General features: G+C 45.5%; 1 protein-coding gene across 12 annotated transcripts in view; it reads right to left on the bottom strand.

Moving 5' to 3' along the window:
* The window catches only part of CHUK (component of inhibitor of nuclear factor kappa B kinase complex), a 153694-nt gene that overhangs the window by 20966 nt on the left and 118170 nt on the right, over positions 1–14558 (bottom strand). For 8 of the 12 annotated variants that reach the window (XR_014789295.1, XR_014789293.1, XR_014789300.1 and 5 more), the window contains exons 15-16: positions 1628–1737; positions 941–990 (exon numbers count right to left, since the gene is read on the bottom strand). Coding sequence is in view for 3 of the 12 variants with exons in the window: in XM_084845120.1 (XP_084701246.1) it covers positions 941–990; positions 1628–1737 (160 nt within the window). In the remaining 9 variants the exon portion in view is untranslated. Of the gene's footprint in view, positions 1–940; positions 991–1627; positions 1738–3905; positions 4227–6713; positions 6919–14558 lie in introns of those variants that run through there. The other 4 variants (XR_014789296.1, XR_014789299.1, XR_014789298.1 and 1 more) reach the window with 2 other exon arrangements.

The raw sequence follows: 14558 nt of genomic DNA, 5'->3' as shown, positions 1-14558 counted from the left end.
CAGATCTCATGTGGCTCTTGGAGATCAGCTGTGCAGCCTGCTGAGGGTGTCCATGAGGACCCCCAATTTCCCCTCCTGTGCCAAGGTGGCATACTGTGCTGAGGAAGAGGGCATATGGGGTGACTCCTGCCATGCACTCTGTTTCCCAGCTCGATTGTGCTTCTGACATCCCACCAAACAGCTGTTGGGAGCCTGACCAAGCCAGGAAAGGGGATACATGTTGACAGCCATCCCCACATGCCCTCTTCAACAGCACAGTCAATTCTAATGCAGCTAATAGCTGCAGGGGAGAAGAGGCTTCAGTCTCTCTATCCATTCTAGTGATCCTAATATAGCCAAAATATCTGTTTCTCTGCCACAAATAGTGGTGGAGAAACAGCAAGCCTAATTAGGGTGGTAGGGGTTGGGAAGAGGCTTTAGCCTCCCTCTCTCCCAGTGAACCCCTCCTGTGTATGTGGGCATATGTACACGTATGTATGTAGGTATGCATGCATACGTGTATGTGCACATGTAGCCCCCAAATTACCACTCCACAGGGCTCTTGGGGCTGAAAATGTTACCCACTCCTGATTTAAAGGAATATGGCAATGAAATATCTGATTGGACAAGAGATGGAAGTTAAGATTTAAAAATAAGTCCAACACAAAGAGCTAACAATTAGCCTAGAGATTCTAATTTTTCAACCTCTAACTGGGATCTGCTAGAAATGGCTTATAAAACAAATAACACATAAGCAAAATAGATAATTTTCAAGTGATTCAGTTGCTCGGTCCTGATATTTCTAACCATTTGTTAATCTAACCCTCCCAGAATGACCCCAAGCCTCCTTAACATGTCCACTTCAGTATTTGTCCGCCATGGTGTTCTTTGCAAAACTTCCTATTTAACACCAACAGTGTTGTGGATTCACGGCAGATCAGAGAATGAGGCTCTTCCATACCTGGCGCTCTTGGTTTTAATTGTTTGTAGAGTTCTATAGCCCTTTGTTCGCTGTAAAGAGATGATAAAACAGTAAAAACAAAAATCTCCCCAATTCTCTTGACACTTCACTGTCAAGTGTGATAGTTCCATAAATTAAGAAATTAAAATACAGTGAAGTGTTCTCTTTTGTTAGACAAATCAGTTAGAGCAGGAATGTGAATTTTTTTTAATTAAATAAAAATACTGAATTTTACACCTGGTAGAATGTAGAGCAAGCTAATTCTCAGCAAGATAATACTACTTCCACCATAACTCAAGTAAGCCAGGCTTGTATCTGTAGGAACTGCCAGTCTATCTGCAGGAAGATCCAATCTTGTCTCCTGTTTTCACACAGAAAGGCCCAGGATAGCACGATTTGTGACAAACTAGGATGAACAGAGTCCACCAGCCATGTATTGCTGAATACCTGGAAGGTCATAACTTTCTTGCTTTTAGAATACCAGGCAAGCAACAGACCATCAAGATCTTGGTAAATCGCTATACCTGGCTGGTGGCCTGTTTATGACATGAGAGGGGGCAGACTAGAAAAACAATTAACATATTAATACATTGCAAAAGGATAACATATTAACATATAATGAAACCCTTAAACTGGTTACGCTGTAAAAACCACCAACATATATATGAGAAAAGCTTATTTTCTTACAGATTTTCCATGAGATCGCCTTGTCGTCGTGCATGGGGGCTCCTCTGCAGTTCTACAATCTCTGTGTGCAAAGCCATGATCTGTTCATCTAGGTAGCCAATATCTCCAGTCTGAAAAGGAGAAAGAAAACTGCATGTATGATAGACTAGAAAGAACATTGGATTTATCATGGATGTCTCTTCACATCAATCAATGGAGTACCTGTGTTACTACCCATACTTCTCACTGAAGGGGTGTGTGTGTGTGTGTGTCTGCCCACTACTGGCTTCGATTTCTACAAGGCTGTGATTACTACGTTATGTTCCACATAATGTATGATGCTGGGTTGTGGTGAGGCAGACTGATACCCCACTAAATCTTTGGATGTGGGTAGCGTTATATTTGGAGAGAAAGGCATTATGCACATATTCAGATGGAATCTGCATCACGCTTAGTTGGTTGTGGTCTATATGATGAAGGATTACTGAAATAACAAGAGCCTGGTATAGTCTTAGCTTATTAAGCATATTATTTTGAAACTAATCAAGGGTATTATAAGCAGCTCAATTCTATGCTCATTTACTTATCAGTAGGTTCCACTAGGTTCAGTGAGATTTACTCCCAAGTAAGGATCACAGGGCTGCAGCCTTAGGCTAAATACAAAGGGATTTTTATATGAAATAATTTTGAAGTAAAACCTCCCATTGATGTTAATGGTTGTGGACTGTACTTCTTAATTAAATCAAACTGAGGCAGAATCCAAATGTTAAAAGGATAGCGTTTATTCTTTAAAGGATAACCTTTATCCTTTTAACACAACATGGGTTTACAAAATGGGGGGAGAGGAACACACATGATTTGTTGTTGTTGTTCAGTCGTTCAGTCGTGTCCGACTCTTCGTGACCCCATGGACCATAGCACGCCAGGCCTTCCTGTCCTCCGCTCTCTCCCGGAGTGTACTCAAGTTCATATTCATAGCATCGGTGATGCTATCTAACCATCTCATCCTCTGTCGTCCCCTTCTCCTTTTGCCTTCAGTCTTTCCCAGCATCAGGGTCTTTTCCAGGGAGTTTTCTCTTCGCATTAGGTGGCCAAAATATTTGAGCTTCAGCTTCAGTATCTGTCCTTCCAATGAGCACTCAGGGTTGATTTCCTTTAGGATGGACTGATTTGACCTCCTTGCAGTCCAGGGGACTCGTAAGAGTCTTCTCCAGCACCACAGTTCAAAAGCATCGATTCTTTGGCGCTCAGCCTTCCTTATAGTCCAGCTCTCACAGCCATACATTACTACTGGGAAAACCATAGCTTTGATTAGACGGACCTTTGTCGGCAAGGTGATGTCTCTGCTTCTTACTATGTTGTCTAGGTTTGCCATAGCTTTCCTCCCAAGGAGCAAGCGTCTTTTAATTTCATGGCTACAGTCACCGTCTGCGGTGATCTTGGAGCCCAAGAAAATAAAATCTGTCACTGCTTCCATTTCTTCCCCTTCTATATGCCAGGAAGTGATGGGGACAGATGCCATGATCTTAGTTTTTTTAATGCTGAGTTTCAAACCAGCTTTTGCACTCTCCACTTTCACCCTCAACAAGAGGCTCTTTAGATCCTCTTCGCTTTCTGCCATTAGGGTGGTATCGTCTGCATATCGGAAGTTGTTGATAATTCTCCCAGCAATCTTAATTCCGACCTCTGATTCATCCAACCTGGTGTTTCTCATGATGTACTCTGCAAATAAATTAAATAAGGAGGGTGACAACATGCAGCCTTGTCGTACTCCTTTCCCAATTTTGAACCACTCGGTTGTTCCATGTCTGGTTCTTACTGTTGCTTCTTGACCCTCGTAGAGGTTTGTCAGGAGACAGGTAAGGTGGTCTGGTACTCCCATCACTTTAAGAATTTGCCACATTTTGTTGTGATCCACACAATCAAAGGCTTTAGCGTAGTCAATGAACACACACATGATAGGGTTTTACAAAATCACAGTTTGAAAGAGAGAAATTAGCCATGCTAGCTAGGCGGAGTTTCCATATTCAGAGGCAGTACACTTTGGAATAACAATTGCTAAAATAAAACTGCAGAATAAAAACAACAACGGAAGGATAAAAAAATCTGAGCAATTTATGAAGACTGGGAAAAACCAAAGTTCCCCACCTAGCACAAAAATGGTATTAAAGTAGGTGCCAGAAATGTTTCCCTAGAATTCCTAAGTGGGGGCCCACAACTGAAGGCCCTGGTTACCAGCAGCTTCATCTTGGATAGCAAATGCACCTGGAAGAGGGTCTTCAAAGATTATCTAGGTGTACAGGCAGGTTAATGTGAGAGTAGTAGGTCCTTCAGGTTTCAAGACGTGTAAGCATTTTAAAAGCAAGCATCAACACTTTGAATTGTGCTCAAAAATGAACCAGGAGGCAGTTGTTGTTGTTCAGTCGTGTCCGACTCTTCGTGACCCCATGGACCATAGCACGCCAGGCCTTCCTGTCCTGCGCTCTCTCCCGGAGCGTGCTCAAGTTCATATTCATTGCATCCGTGATGCTATCTAGCCATCTCATCCTCTGCCATCCCCTTCTCCTTTTGCCTTCAGTCTTTCCCAGCATCAGGGTCTTTTCCAGGAGGCTGTACAGGTCTTTAAACATGGGTGAGAGAAAGATACTTCATTACACCAAAACCATTTGGGCTTTCAGTGACAGCATCCACAGACTACTGAACTGTTCCTTTAGGGAAGTGCAACTGCTTCCAAAACAGATTGAACACAAATTCCCCAGGTAGATGAGCCACCCACCAACTATACCTCCATCTTGTCAGGGTTGATCCTCAGTTATTGGCCCTAATCCAGTCCATTACTGATCCCAAGCACCAATTGAGCACACTGCAACAGCCTCACCTGAGCCAGATATATAGGAAAGAGAGCTGGGTGTCATCGGCACACGCATGACACCCAACTCCAAGGATTTCTTTTATTTATTTAGAATATTTTTAGATTGCCCCTCTGCTTAATGAGCGCTCAAGATGTACAATAAAAACAACAGAAAGAACAAAATACATAAAAACACAAAAACCTAAAACATTTTTAAACTAGTGATTAATAAAAAGAGGGAGCAGCATTAACTATTAAAAGCTTGGCGGAACAGTATCATCTTCACCATCTAAAGAAGAGGCTAACCTGGCCTCCCTGAGGAGGGAATTCCACAATTGGGGTGCCCTGCTACAAGTACCCTTGAACTTCACCTGTCTAGGAGGGGGGACATGCAACAGGGCCTCAGATGACGAAAGAGGAAGTTCTTACTGTGAATTCCAGCTGAGTCCCATGGAGGGCGTTCTCCACCTCGGGAAAGCGCCTCCCCCTGGAGCTTTGTAGGCAGGGTCCACATCTAAATGTTATCTCTCCAGGGGGAGGAGCCATCCTATCTCCCAGACCAGACTGGAAAAAGTGAATGTTCCTCACCCCTCATTAACCTAGTAGAAAAATGACAAACGAACTACGCCAATGGCACATGTCAGACTACAAACAGATACTCAAGGTAGTTAAAGAAATAGGGGTTAAGCAGAACCCCTAGAAACTGCCTACCACCCAATATGTACGGCAATGCCAGAAGCCTCTAAACTATCAATTATTTAAATACTGCACTTTAACAGAATTATCCACATTCTGTTCCTTGCATGCCTTCCAGGAAGTAGAGGCAGGCCAAATGCCCTCCATGGGACTCAGAAAACTGAAATTCACTGTAAGAATTTCCTCTTTTTCCTGGGTCACACAGATGGCATTCTTCATCTCGGGATATTTCAGAGCTGTGTAAACTACGGGTGGGCTTCCAAGAACGGCATGCTATTGTACTATTGTACTACTGAACACACGCCTCCCAAAAGCTACTGATGTAGAAGCATACCTATCAACTTTATAACATTTTGCAAAGGTATGTACAGAAGCCCAAGTGGCTTCCTGACAAATCTCTTCAATAGAACTTCCTCTAGGGGCTGCTGAGGCAGCCACTCCCCTAGAAAAATGGGCTATGATTTCCCCCTGGAGGTGGTTTTTCCAAAGCCTTATACATCTCCATGACACCGTCCCTCAATCATCGGGAAATGGTGGATTTGGAGACCTTATTCCCCATGGAGTTTCCCTGAAAGGACATAGAATCATAGAATAGTAGGACTGGAAGGGGCCTATAAGACCATTGAGTCCAACTCCCTGCTCAATGCAGGAATCCAAGTCAGAGCATCCCTGACAGATGGCTGTCCAGCCTCGTCTTGAATGCCTCTAGGGTAGGAGAGCCCACCACCTCCCTAGGGAATTGGTTCCATTGTTGTATTGCTCTAACAGTCAGGACGTTTTTCCTGATGTTCAGCCAGAATCTGGCTTCCTTTAGCTTGGCCAATGATTCCGTGTCCTGCATTCTGGGATGATGGAGAAGAGATCCTGGCCTTCCGCTCTGTGACAACCTTTCCAGTACTTGAAGAGTGCTAACATATCTCCCCTCAGTCTTCTCTTCTCAAGGCTAAACATGCCCAGTTCTTTCAGGCTCTCCTCATGGGGCTTTGTTTCCAGTCCCCTGATCATCTTTGTTGCCCTCCTCTGAACCCTCTCTAGCTTGTCTGCATCCTTCTTAAAGTGCAGTGCCCAGAACTGGACAAAGTACTCCAGATGAGGCCTAACCAGTGTTGAGAAGAGGGGAACTAGTACTTCCCGAGATTGGGAAGCTATGCTTTTATTCATGCAGCCCAAAAGAGCATTTGCCTTTTTTGCAGCCACATCACATTGTTGGCTCCTATTCAGCTTGTGATCGACAACAGTTCCAAGATCTTTCTCGCTTGTAGTGTTGTTGAGCCAAGTATCGCCCATCTTGTAACTGTGCATTTGGTTTCTTTTTCCTAGGTGCAGAACTTGGCATTTATCCCTATTAAATGGCATTCTGTTGTTTTCTGCCCAGCGCTCCGGTCTATCCAGATCACTTTGAATTTTGTTTCTGTCTTCCAAGGTATTAGCTATCCCACCCAATTTTGTGTCATCTGCCAATTTGATCAGCATTCCCTGCACCTCCTCCTCCAAGTCATTAATAAAAATGTTGAAGAGCACTGGGCCCAGGACGGAGCCCTGTGGTACCCCGCTCGTTACCTCTCCCCAGTTTGAGAAGGTCCCATTGATAAGCACTCTTTGAGTCTGATTCTGTAGCCAACTGTGGATCCACCTGAGAGTTGTTTAATCTAGCCCACTTCGAGCTAGTTTGCTCATCAATATAATGGAGCACTTTGTCGAAAGCTTTGCTGAAGCTGAGGAATATTATGTCCACAGTGTTCCCACAGTCCACAAGGGAGGTGACCTGATAAAAAAAAAATGAGATCAGATTCATCTGGCAGGATTTGTTCTTGACAAATCCATGTTGACTTCAAGTAATCACTGCATTGTTTTCAAAGTGCTTACAGACTGGTTGCTTTATCATGTGGTCCAGAATTTTCCCAGGGACTGATGTCAGACTGTAGTTCTATAATTCCCAGGTTCCTCCTTTTTGCCCTTTTTAGGGACAACATTAGCCCTCCTCCAGTCATCTGGCACTTCACCCGTCCTCCATGATTTCTCAAAGATAACAGATAATGGTTCTGAGAGCTCTTCTGCCATTTCCTTTATTATTCTAGGATGAAAAAGGCTTCTGATTTTGAAAAATCTGAAGTCCTGTCCATTTTTTAAAATCTGAAGTCCTGTCCAAGTAAAATCAAAGCGCCCGGCACACATCTAACCTGTGCCTACTTTTCCCCTGAGAATGAACAGGATTTGGACAGAAGGAAGGTGAAGAAACCTCTTGGGCTCTATGGCACAGGAAATTGACTTCAGGAATAAAGGAGGGGTCTGGTCTAAGCCAAAAAAGTGGCTGTCTGATGAGGCTTTACAAGTAGCTGAGGAAAGAAGGGAAGCGAAAAGCAAGGGAGAAAGGGGAAGATATATCCAACTGAATGCAGAGTTCCAGAGAAAAGCAAGGAGAGACAAGAAGGCCTTCTTAAATGAACAACGCAAAGAAAACGAGGAAAACAATAGAATGGAAAAGACTAGTGATCTTTTCAAGAAAATCGGGGATCTCAAGGGAACGTTTTGTGCAAAGACGGGCATGATAAAGGACAAAGAAGGCAGGGACCCAACAGAAGCAGATGAGATGAAGAAGAGGTGGAAAGAATACACAGAAGAACTATACAGGAAAGGTCTTCATGTCCCTGATAGCCATGATAGTGTGGTCACTGAACTTGAGCCGGACATCCTCGAGAGTGAAGTCAAGTGGGCCTTAGGAAGCATTACTAACAACAAAGCTAGCGGAGATGACAGTATTCCAGCTGAGCTATTTAAAATCCTAAAAGATGATGCTGTTAAAGTGCTGCACTCAATATGCCAACAAATTTGGAACACTCAACAGTGGCCACAAGACTGGAAAAGGTCAGTTTACATTCCAATTCCAAAGGAGAGCAATGCCAAAGAGGGTTCAAACTACCATACAATTGCGCTCATTTCACATGCCAGCAAGGTGATGCTCAAAATCCTACAAGCTAGGCTTCAGCAGTATGCGAACCGAGAACTACCGGAAGTACAAGCTGGGTTTCGAAGAGGCAGAGGAACTAGAGATCAAATCACCAACATTTGCTGGATCATGGAGAAAGCAAGAGAATTCCAGAAAAACGTCTATTTCTGTTTCATTGACTATGCCAAAGCCTTTGATTGTGTGGATCACAACAAACTCTGGCAAATTCTTAAAGAGATGGGAGTACCAGACCACCTTACCTGTCTCCTGACAAACCTGTACGAGGGTCAAGAAGCAACAGTAAGAACCAGACATGGAACAACCGATTGGTTCACAATTGGGAAAGGAGTACGACAAGGCTGTATATTGTCGCCCTGCTTATTTAATTTATATGCAGAGTACATCATGAGAAATGCCAGGTTGGATGAATCACAGGTTGGAATTAAGATTGCCGGGAGAAATATCAACAACCTCAGATACGCAGACGATACCACCCTAATGGCAGAAAGCGAAGAGGATCTAAAGAGCCTCTTGTTGAGGGTGAAAGCGGAGAGTGCAAAAGCTGGTTTGAAACTCAACATTAAAAAAAACTAAGATCATGGCATCTGTCCCCATCACTTCCTGGCATATAGAAGGGGAAGAAATGGAAGCAGTGACAGATTTTATTTTCTTGGGCTCCAAGATCACCGCAGACGGTGACTGTAGCCATGAAACTGAAAGACGCTTGCTCCTTGGGAGGAAAGCTATGGCAAACCTAGATAGCATAGTAAGAAGCAGAGACATCACCTTGCCTACAAAGGTTTGTATAATCAAAGCTATGGTTTTCCCAGTAGTAACGTATGGCTGTGAGAGCTGGCCTATAAGGAAGGCTGAGCGCCGAAGAATTGGTGCTTTTGAACTGTGGTGCTGGAGAAGACTCTTACAAGTCCCCTGGACTGCAAGGAGGTCAAATCAGTCCATCCTAAAGGAAATCAACCCTGAGTGCTCATCGGAAGGATAGATACTGAAGCTGAAGCTCAAATATTTTGGCCACCTAATGCGAAGAGAAAACTCACTGGAAAAGACCCTGATGCTGGGAAAGATTGAAGGCAAAAGGAGAAGGGGACAGCAGAGGATGAGATGGCTAGATAGCATCACCGATGCAATGAATATGAACTTGAGCACACTCCGGGAGAGAGCGGAGGACAGGAAGGCCTGGTGTGCTATGGTCCATGGGGCCACAAAGAGTCGGATACGACTGAACAACTGAACAACAACAACAACAACTGGTCTAACCACCACTTTGTCTAAATGAAAGACACACATTTGTGGATCTGATGAAAGAGCCCCCAACTCGCCTGGCTGAGGCAATAGCCACCTGAAAAATCACTTTTAGTGCCAGATTTTTCAAGGAACATGTGGCCATCAACTCAAATGGGGCCCCTGTCAATGCCATTAATACTCAATTCAAATTCCAAGTGGGGAATCTGTGTACTGTAGGCGGATTTAACAACACCTCTTCGGAAGCACTTGTAGTGAGAGTGAGAAGATAGTGACATCTTTCCCCTGCAACCCAGGATGCTGTTGAGGACTGCTTCCTGATGGTGTTAGTGCTCAGACCTGTGTTTAATCCTTCTTGGAGAAATTCCATTATCACTTTATCTTTCCAGGTGACCGTCATTGTGCACCACGCTAAACAAGTCTTCCAGGCTATGCTGTAAACCTTATTGGTAGTGGGTTTTTGCAATGACAGCAGTCTTCAGTACCTCATTCATATATCCCATCTGCCTCAGGCACAAGTGTTCAACTTCCAGGCTGTCAGACGGAAGAGTCCCAGTTGTGGATCACATATTGGTCCCCAAGTCAACAAGTCCTCCTGACAGGGAGTCTCCCGTAATTTTTCCCTGCCAACTCTAGATCTGAGAACCATGGAAGGCAAAGCCAATGAAGGGCAGTTAGAATGACTGTTGCCCTTGTGCATTTGATCTTGAGCACCTGCAGAAGGATCAGCAGAAGGGGGGGAGGAATAGAGGGCAGTGCCCTCTGGCCACGGAGATATGAGGGCATCCATCCCCTTGGCACTCGGGAAGCCTTGTCATGTACTTGGATAGTTGGGCATTCTGTCTGACAGCAAACAGATCCATGACTGGAACCCTGAACTGGAATGTGATTGACCTGAAAATACGTGGATTGAGTGTCCATTCTGATTCCTTGATGGATGTCCTGCTGAGCTAATCTGCCACCCTACTGGAACTCCCTGCTAAGTGCTCTGCTTTGATGAAGATGTTTCTCTGCCCATGTCAGTAGCTTGTGGGCCTCCTTGACAAGAAATTTTGAATGAGTTCCTCCTTGCTTGTTCACACAGGCTTTGGCCAACATATTGTCCATTCTGATGAGAATGTGCGCCTCTCTTAATTCCTGATTGAAGTTCTTTAAGGCTAGCCACATGGCTCTTAGTTCAAGCCAGTTGATGCTGCACTGTTTTCCCTTTGGCTCCAGACCACCTGAGCCACTCTGTGTTCCAGATGCCCCACCCCAGGAGGCTGGCATCCATTGTTATGGTGACTCTCTCTGGATCTTCTAGGCTCATTCCTTCCTGGAACCTTGTCTGCTCCAGCCACCATTTCAGTTCCTGATGTAGTTGCTTCTGAACGTCAATTTGTCTGTGCATGCAGGAGGCAATATAGTTCTGGAATGGAAGCAGCAAGCTCTGAAGTTGGCATGAGTGAAATTTTGACCAACACGTCACGCCCTGACATGACACCATCATCCCCAGTAGTTGAGCCAGGGCCATCAGGTCTGCTGTTTTCTGGGAGCAAATGGGCACTGCCAGTTCCCCAATCTGTTCTTGTGTGAGAAACATCTTGAACTGAGCAGTGTGCAGTATCACCCCCAGGTGTTCTAGCCACTGGGTGGGGCATAAGGCACTGTTCTTCATACTTACCAGAAATCCATGGTCCTTGAGGCATTTCAGTGTGAGCTGGGAGCTGTCTGTACACTGCTGCTCCAATCACTCTCTGATTAAAATGTCATCTAAGGAAGGGTGGAGGTACACCTTCCTCATCCTCAGATGTGCCACAACAGCTACCAGGAGCTTGGCTAACATGCAAGGGGCCGAGGTGAGTCCAAACAGCAGAGCCCTGTACTGAAAATGTTGGTTGCTGTAGCAAAACCACAGATACTTCAGGTGCTTTCTCTGGATCTGAACATGCAGGGATGCTTCGGACAGGTCTATGGATGCTAGGAAACCCTGCTTGTTCAGAGTTGCTGCAATCAGTTTCAGTCTCTCCATTTTGAAATGTCTTTTGATGACGTGTTTGTCTAGCCATTTGAAGTCCAAAATGGCTGATATCCCCATTCCTTTTGGGAATTAGGAAAAAGACGGAGTAAATACCAGTTCTGATCTTTCTGGCTGGGACTGGTTCTATAGCTTTTATCTCCAATAGGCGATTGATAGCCGTTAGAAAGTTCTGATGCTTGGAATGCTTCTGTGACTGTGGGGAAGCTATAAACCCCTCTCTGGGAAGACGGACAAATTCCAGGGTGTAACCCTTGCTTCCTGTGTCTCGCTCCCACTTGTCCAAAGAAGTCTGGAGCCATGTTGGAGCAAAGTTCAGCAAGCACCACCCAAGGCACCCATAGTTGGACTGGCATCAGATGGATGAGGTCTTCTTTTGCCCTTTGCTCTACTTTGAGGCATAGTTGTGGTTTGGGTTTCTGTTCCTTCTTTGAAGGAAGCACATTTTCTCCCTCATTTTTGACCAAAATCTTGTTGAGAGGTTCCTCCCAAATTTGGGCACCTGTGAAGGGTGAAGTGGCCAGATTAATCTGGGAGTCTGGGTCCACATCCCAGTTCCTAAGCTATACGTTACATCTCGTGACTGTGTTAGCTGCCATAGCTTTGGCTCCAAACTAGAGTGCATACAAAGAAGTCAAGAAGCAGGGCTGCTGAATGAGAGATTTTCTTCAACCCATCCTTAATCGGTTTGGGAATCAAATCTGAGCCTGCCAATTCCTCTCCCCACAAGTATGTTGCCCTAGTGAAAAAGGAATTAGTTGATGATGCCCTGAAAGCAGCAGTGGTTGCCTGAAACCCTCTGCATAGAGCTGCTTCTACTCACTTATCTTTAGGCCCACTTTCCTCATCAGTGGGCAGGGCTGCTGAGGAGGTCAGTGCAGCAATAGGGGCATCAACCACTGGGACTTTCAGCTGATCCATAATCTTAGCTGGCAGAGAGTAAAGTTTATCAACCAATTTGTGTGGTTGCTTGATTTCCCCCGGTGAGGTCCACTCTGCCTTCTAGACTTCTGAGAAAACATCAGGGAAGGGGACTGTCAAGGGTTTGAGTGGTCCAGATGGAAAGACTGACTTAGCCCCTGCAAAGGTAGAGGGGGATGTAGAATCCTCTGGTTCAGATATATCCTCCTTAATTTGAAGAAATCCACTTGCTTTAGCTAACAGGACTGGAAAAAATTCTACTGAAAACAAGTGTCTCTGAGCAGCAGGGGAATCCAGTTCTTCCTCTGACAATTCTCCTTCTTCCACATTATTTGAACCAGAATCCTGTCCGGATGTCTTACATGCCTTGGAACCCTTCTTCCTGCCCCCATCTGAGGCCTTAAGGGCTTTAGGGGGGGAGGGGCTACCTTTATGGCATCTGGGGGAAGAAGGTGGGGAGGAGGTGTAGGGTGATGAAGATGGGCTGGAAGATCTGGTATCTGAGAAATACTCCCTAACCGTCTTCCCCTTTTATTCTTATGTTTAGTGGCACTTCTAGACTCATGTCTGCTCCTCCTTCTTTTCCCTTGGTGCTTCTTACGGGGGGGAGGGGGATTTATTCCTGGTGGGCCCCTTCCGTTGTCCAGTAATTCCTGGGATATAATATGTCTCACCCGCTGGCAAAATGCTACCTCCTTCTGGGGCAACTCTGTGGTGGGAGCTTGCAGTGTTGGAATACTTACCCCGACCTTGCTCTGGCGCTCCAAGTTGCTTGGTGCTGAGAATCTGTCTCCCTTTTGTGGCTGGTCCCCAGCCCTCTCCATGTTCTTTTGAAGCAGTCAGGCCAGGACTGCAGTTTCTCCCCTTTTGTTCCCCCCAACCCTGTCTGTAAGGGAACCGAGTTGGAACTGGGTGCAGTGGTTGTGGCAGTGGTGGCCTGGGCCTTCTGGGCCCCTGTAAAGCAGGAAGAAACACCCTTGTGTCTTCAGAGCCTTCCAGCCGAACCACTCCTAACGCTGAATGCAGGCCGTGCCCAGCTCTGGAGCCTTGCAAATGCTGCTGCCACTTGCTCTTTTTTCCTGCTGACAAAGCGCCCATGCCTTGGTGGAGCGTCTGTTGCAGGCTGTTTCTAGGCCTCAGCAGAAAGGCTGAGGAAGACCCTCCCGACCCCTTGCTAACTTGTTTTCCCCAGCTCTAGCTACTGCTGGATAGGAGAAGGGGTAGAAAGGGGGGGGGGAGGGAGAGAGAGAGAGAGAGAGAGAGAGAGAGAGAGCGCGTGCATGAGCGAGGGAGGGAGAAATGAGAACAGAGAAGAATAAAGGGAGAAAAAGGAATTTTCCTATGTAGGAAACAAAAGTGAAACTAAGATGTCGGCCAAAGCTCTGTAGAGCTCCAGCAGGACCCAACTGCTCTGCTCGCTAGGCAGGGCCTGTCTGGGAGATAGGATGGCTCCTCCCCCTAGAGAGATAAAGTTTAGATGTGGACCCTGCCTATAAGCTGCAGGAGGAGGTGCCTTCCCGAGGTGGAGAATGCCCTCCTTGCGATTCAAGAAAACACAAATTTCAGGCTGGCTCGTATGGGAGGAGGCAGTCTTTCAGATACGCTGGCCCCAAGCCATTTAGGGCAGGGATGGGGAATGTGTGGCCCTCCAGATGTTGTTAGTCTGCAACTCCCATCATCCCTCACTATTGGCTATGTTGGTTAGGGCTGACGGAAGTTGCAGTCCAACAATATTGGAGGGCCAAACATTCCCCACCCCTAGTTTCGGGCTTTATAGTTAAGAACCAGGACCTTGAATTAGGCTCAGAAACAAATTGGAAACCAGTGCAACTGTTTCATTCATTACATTTTAATTAATTTCATTTCATTTATTACATTTCTATACTGCCCAACAGCCAAAATTCTCTCGATGGTTCACAGCATGATAAAACAATATAAAACTTCTAACATTCAAGAATTTAAAACAGTTTAAAACAAGTCAGAAACAATTAACAATAAAACTACTTGGAACTAAGAAAAAACTAAAATGACCCATCATATGCTGTCAAATGCCTGGGAGTAGAGAGAAGTCTTAACATGGCACCAAAAAGATGACTAAGTTGGCACCAGATGGACCACACTGTGGAGGGCATTCCACAGTCGGGGGGGGGGGGGGGCACCACTGAGAAGGACCTCTCCCTTGCTGATCATAGTTTATGGGTAGGTTAATACTGGGAGAGGTGCTCCATCTCAAACCATCTAAGGGCTTTATAGATCAAGA

The sequence above is a fragment of the Heloderma suspectum genome, chromosome 3 (assembly GCF_057233095.1).
Source record: "Heloderma suspectum isolate Gila_16-S chromosome 3, 16-S_ref, whole genome shotgun sequence".
Classification (NCBI taxonomy): Eukaryota; Metazoa; Chordata; class Lepidosauria; order Squamata; family Helodermatidae; genus Heloderma; species Heloderma suspectum.
This window is presented reverse-complemented; position numbering and strand designations above follow the sequence as displayed.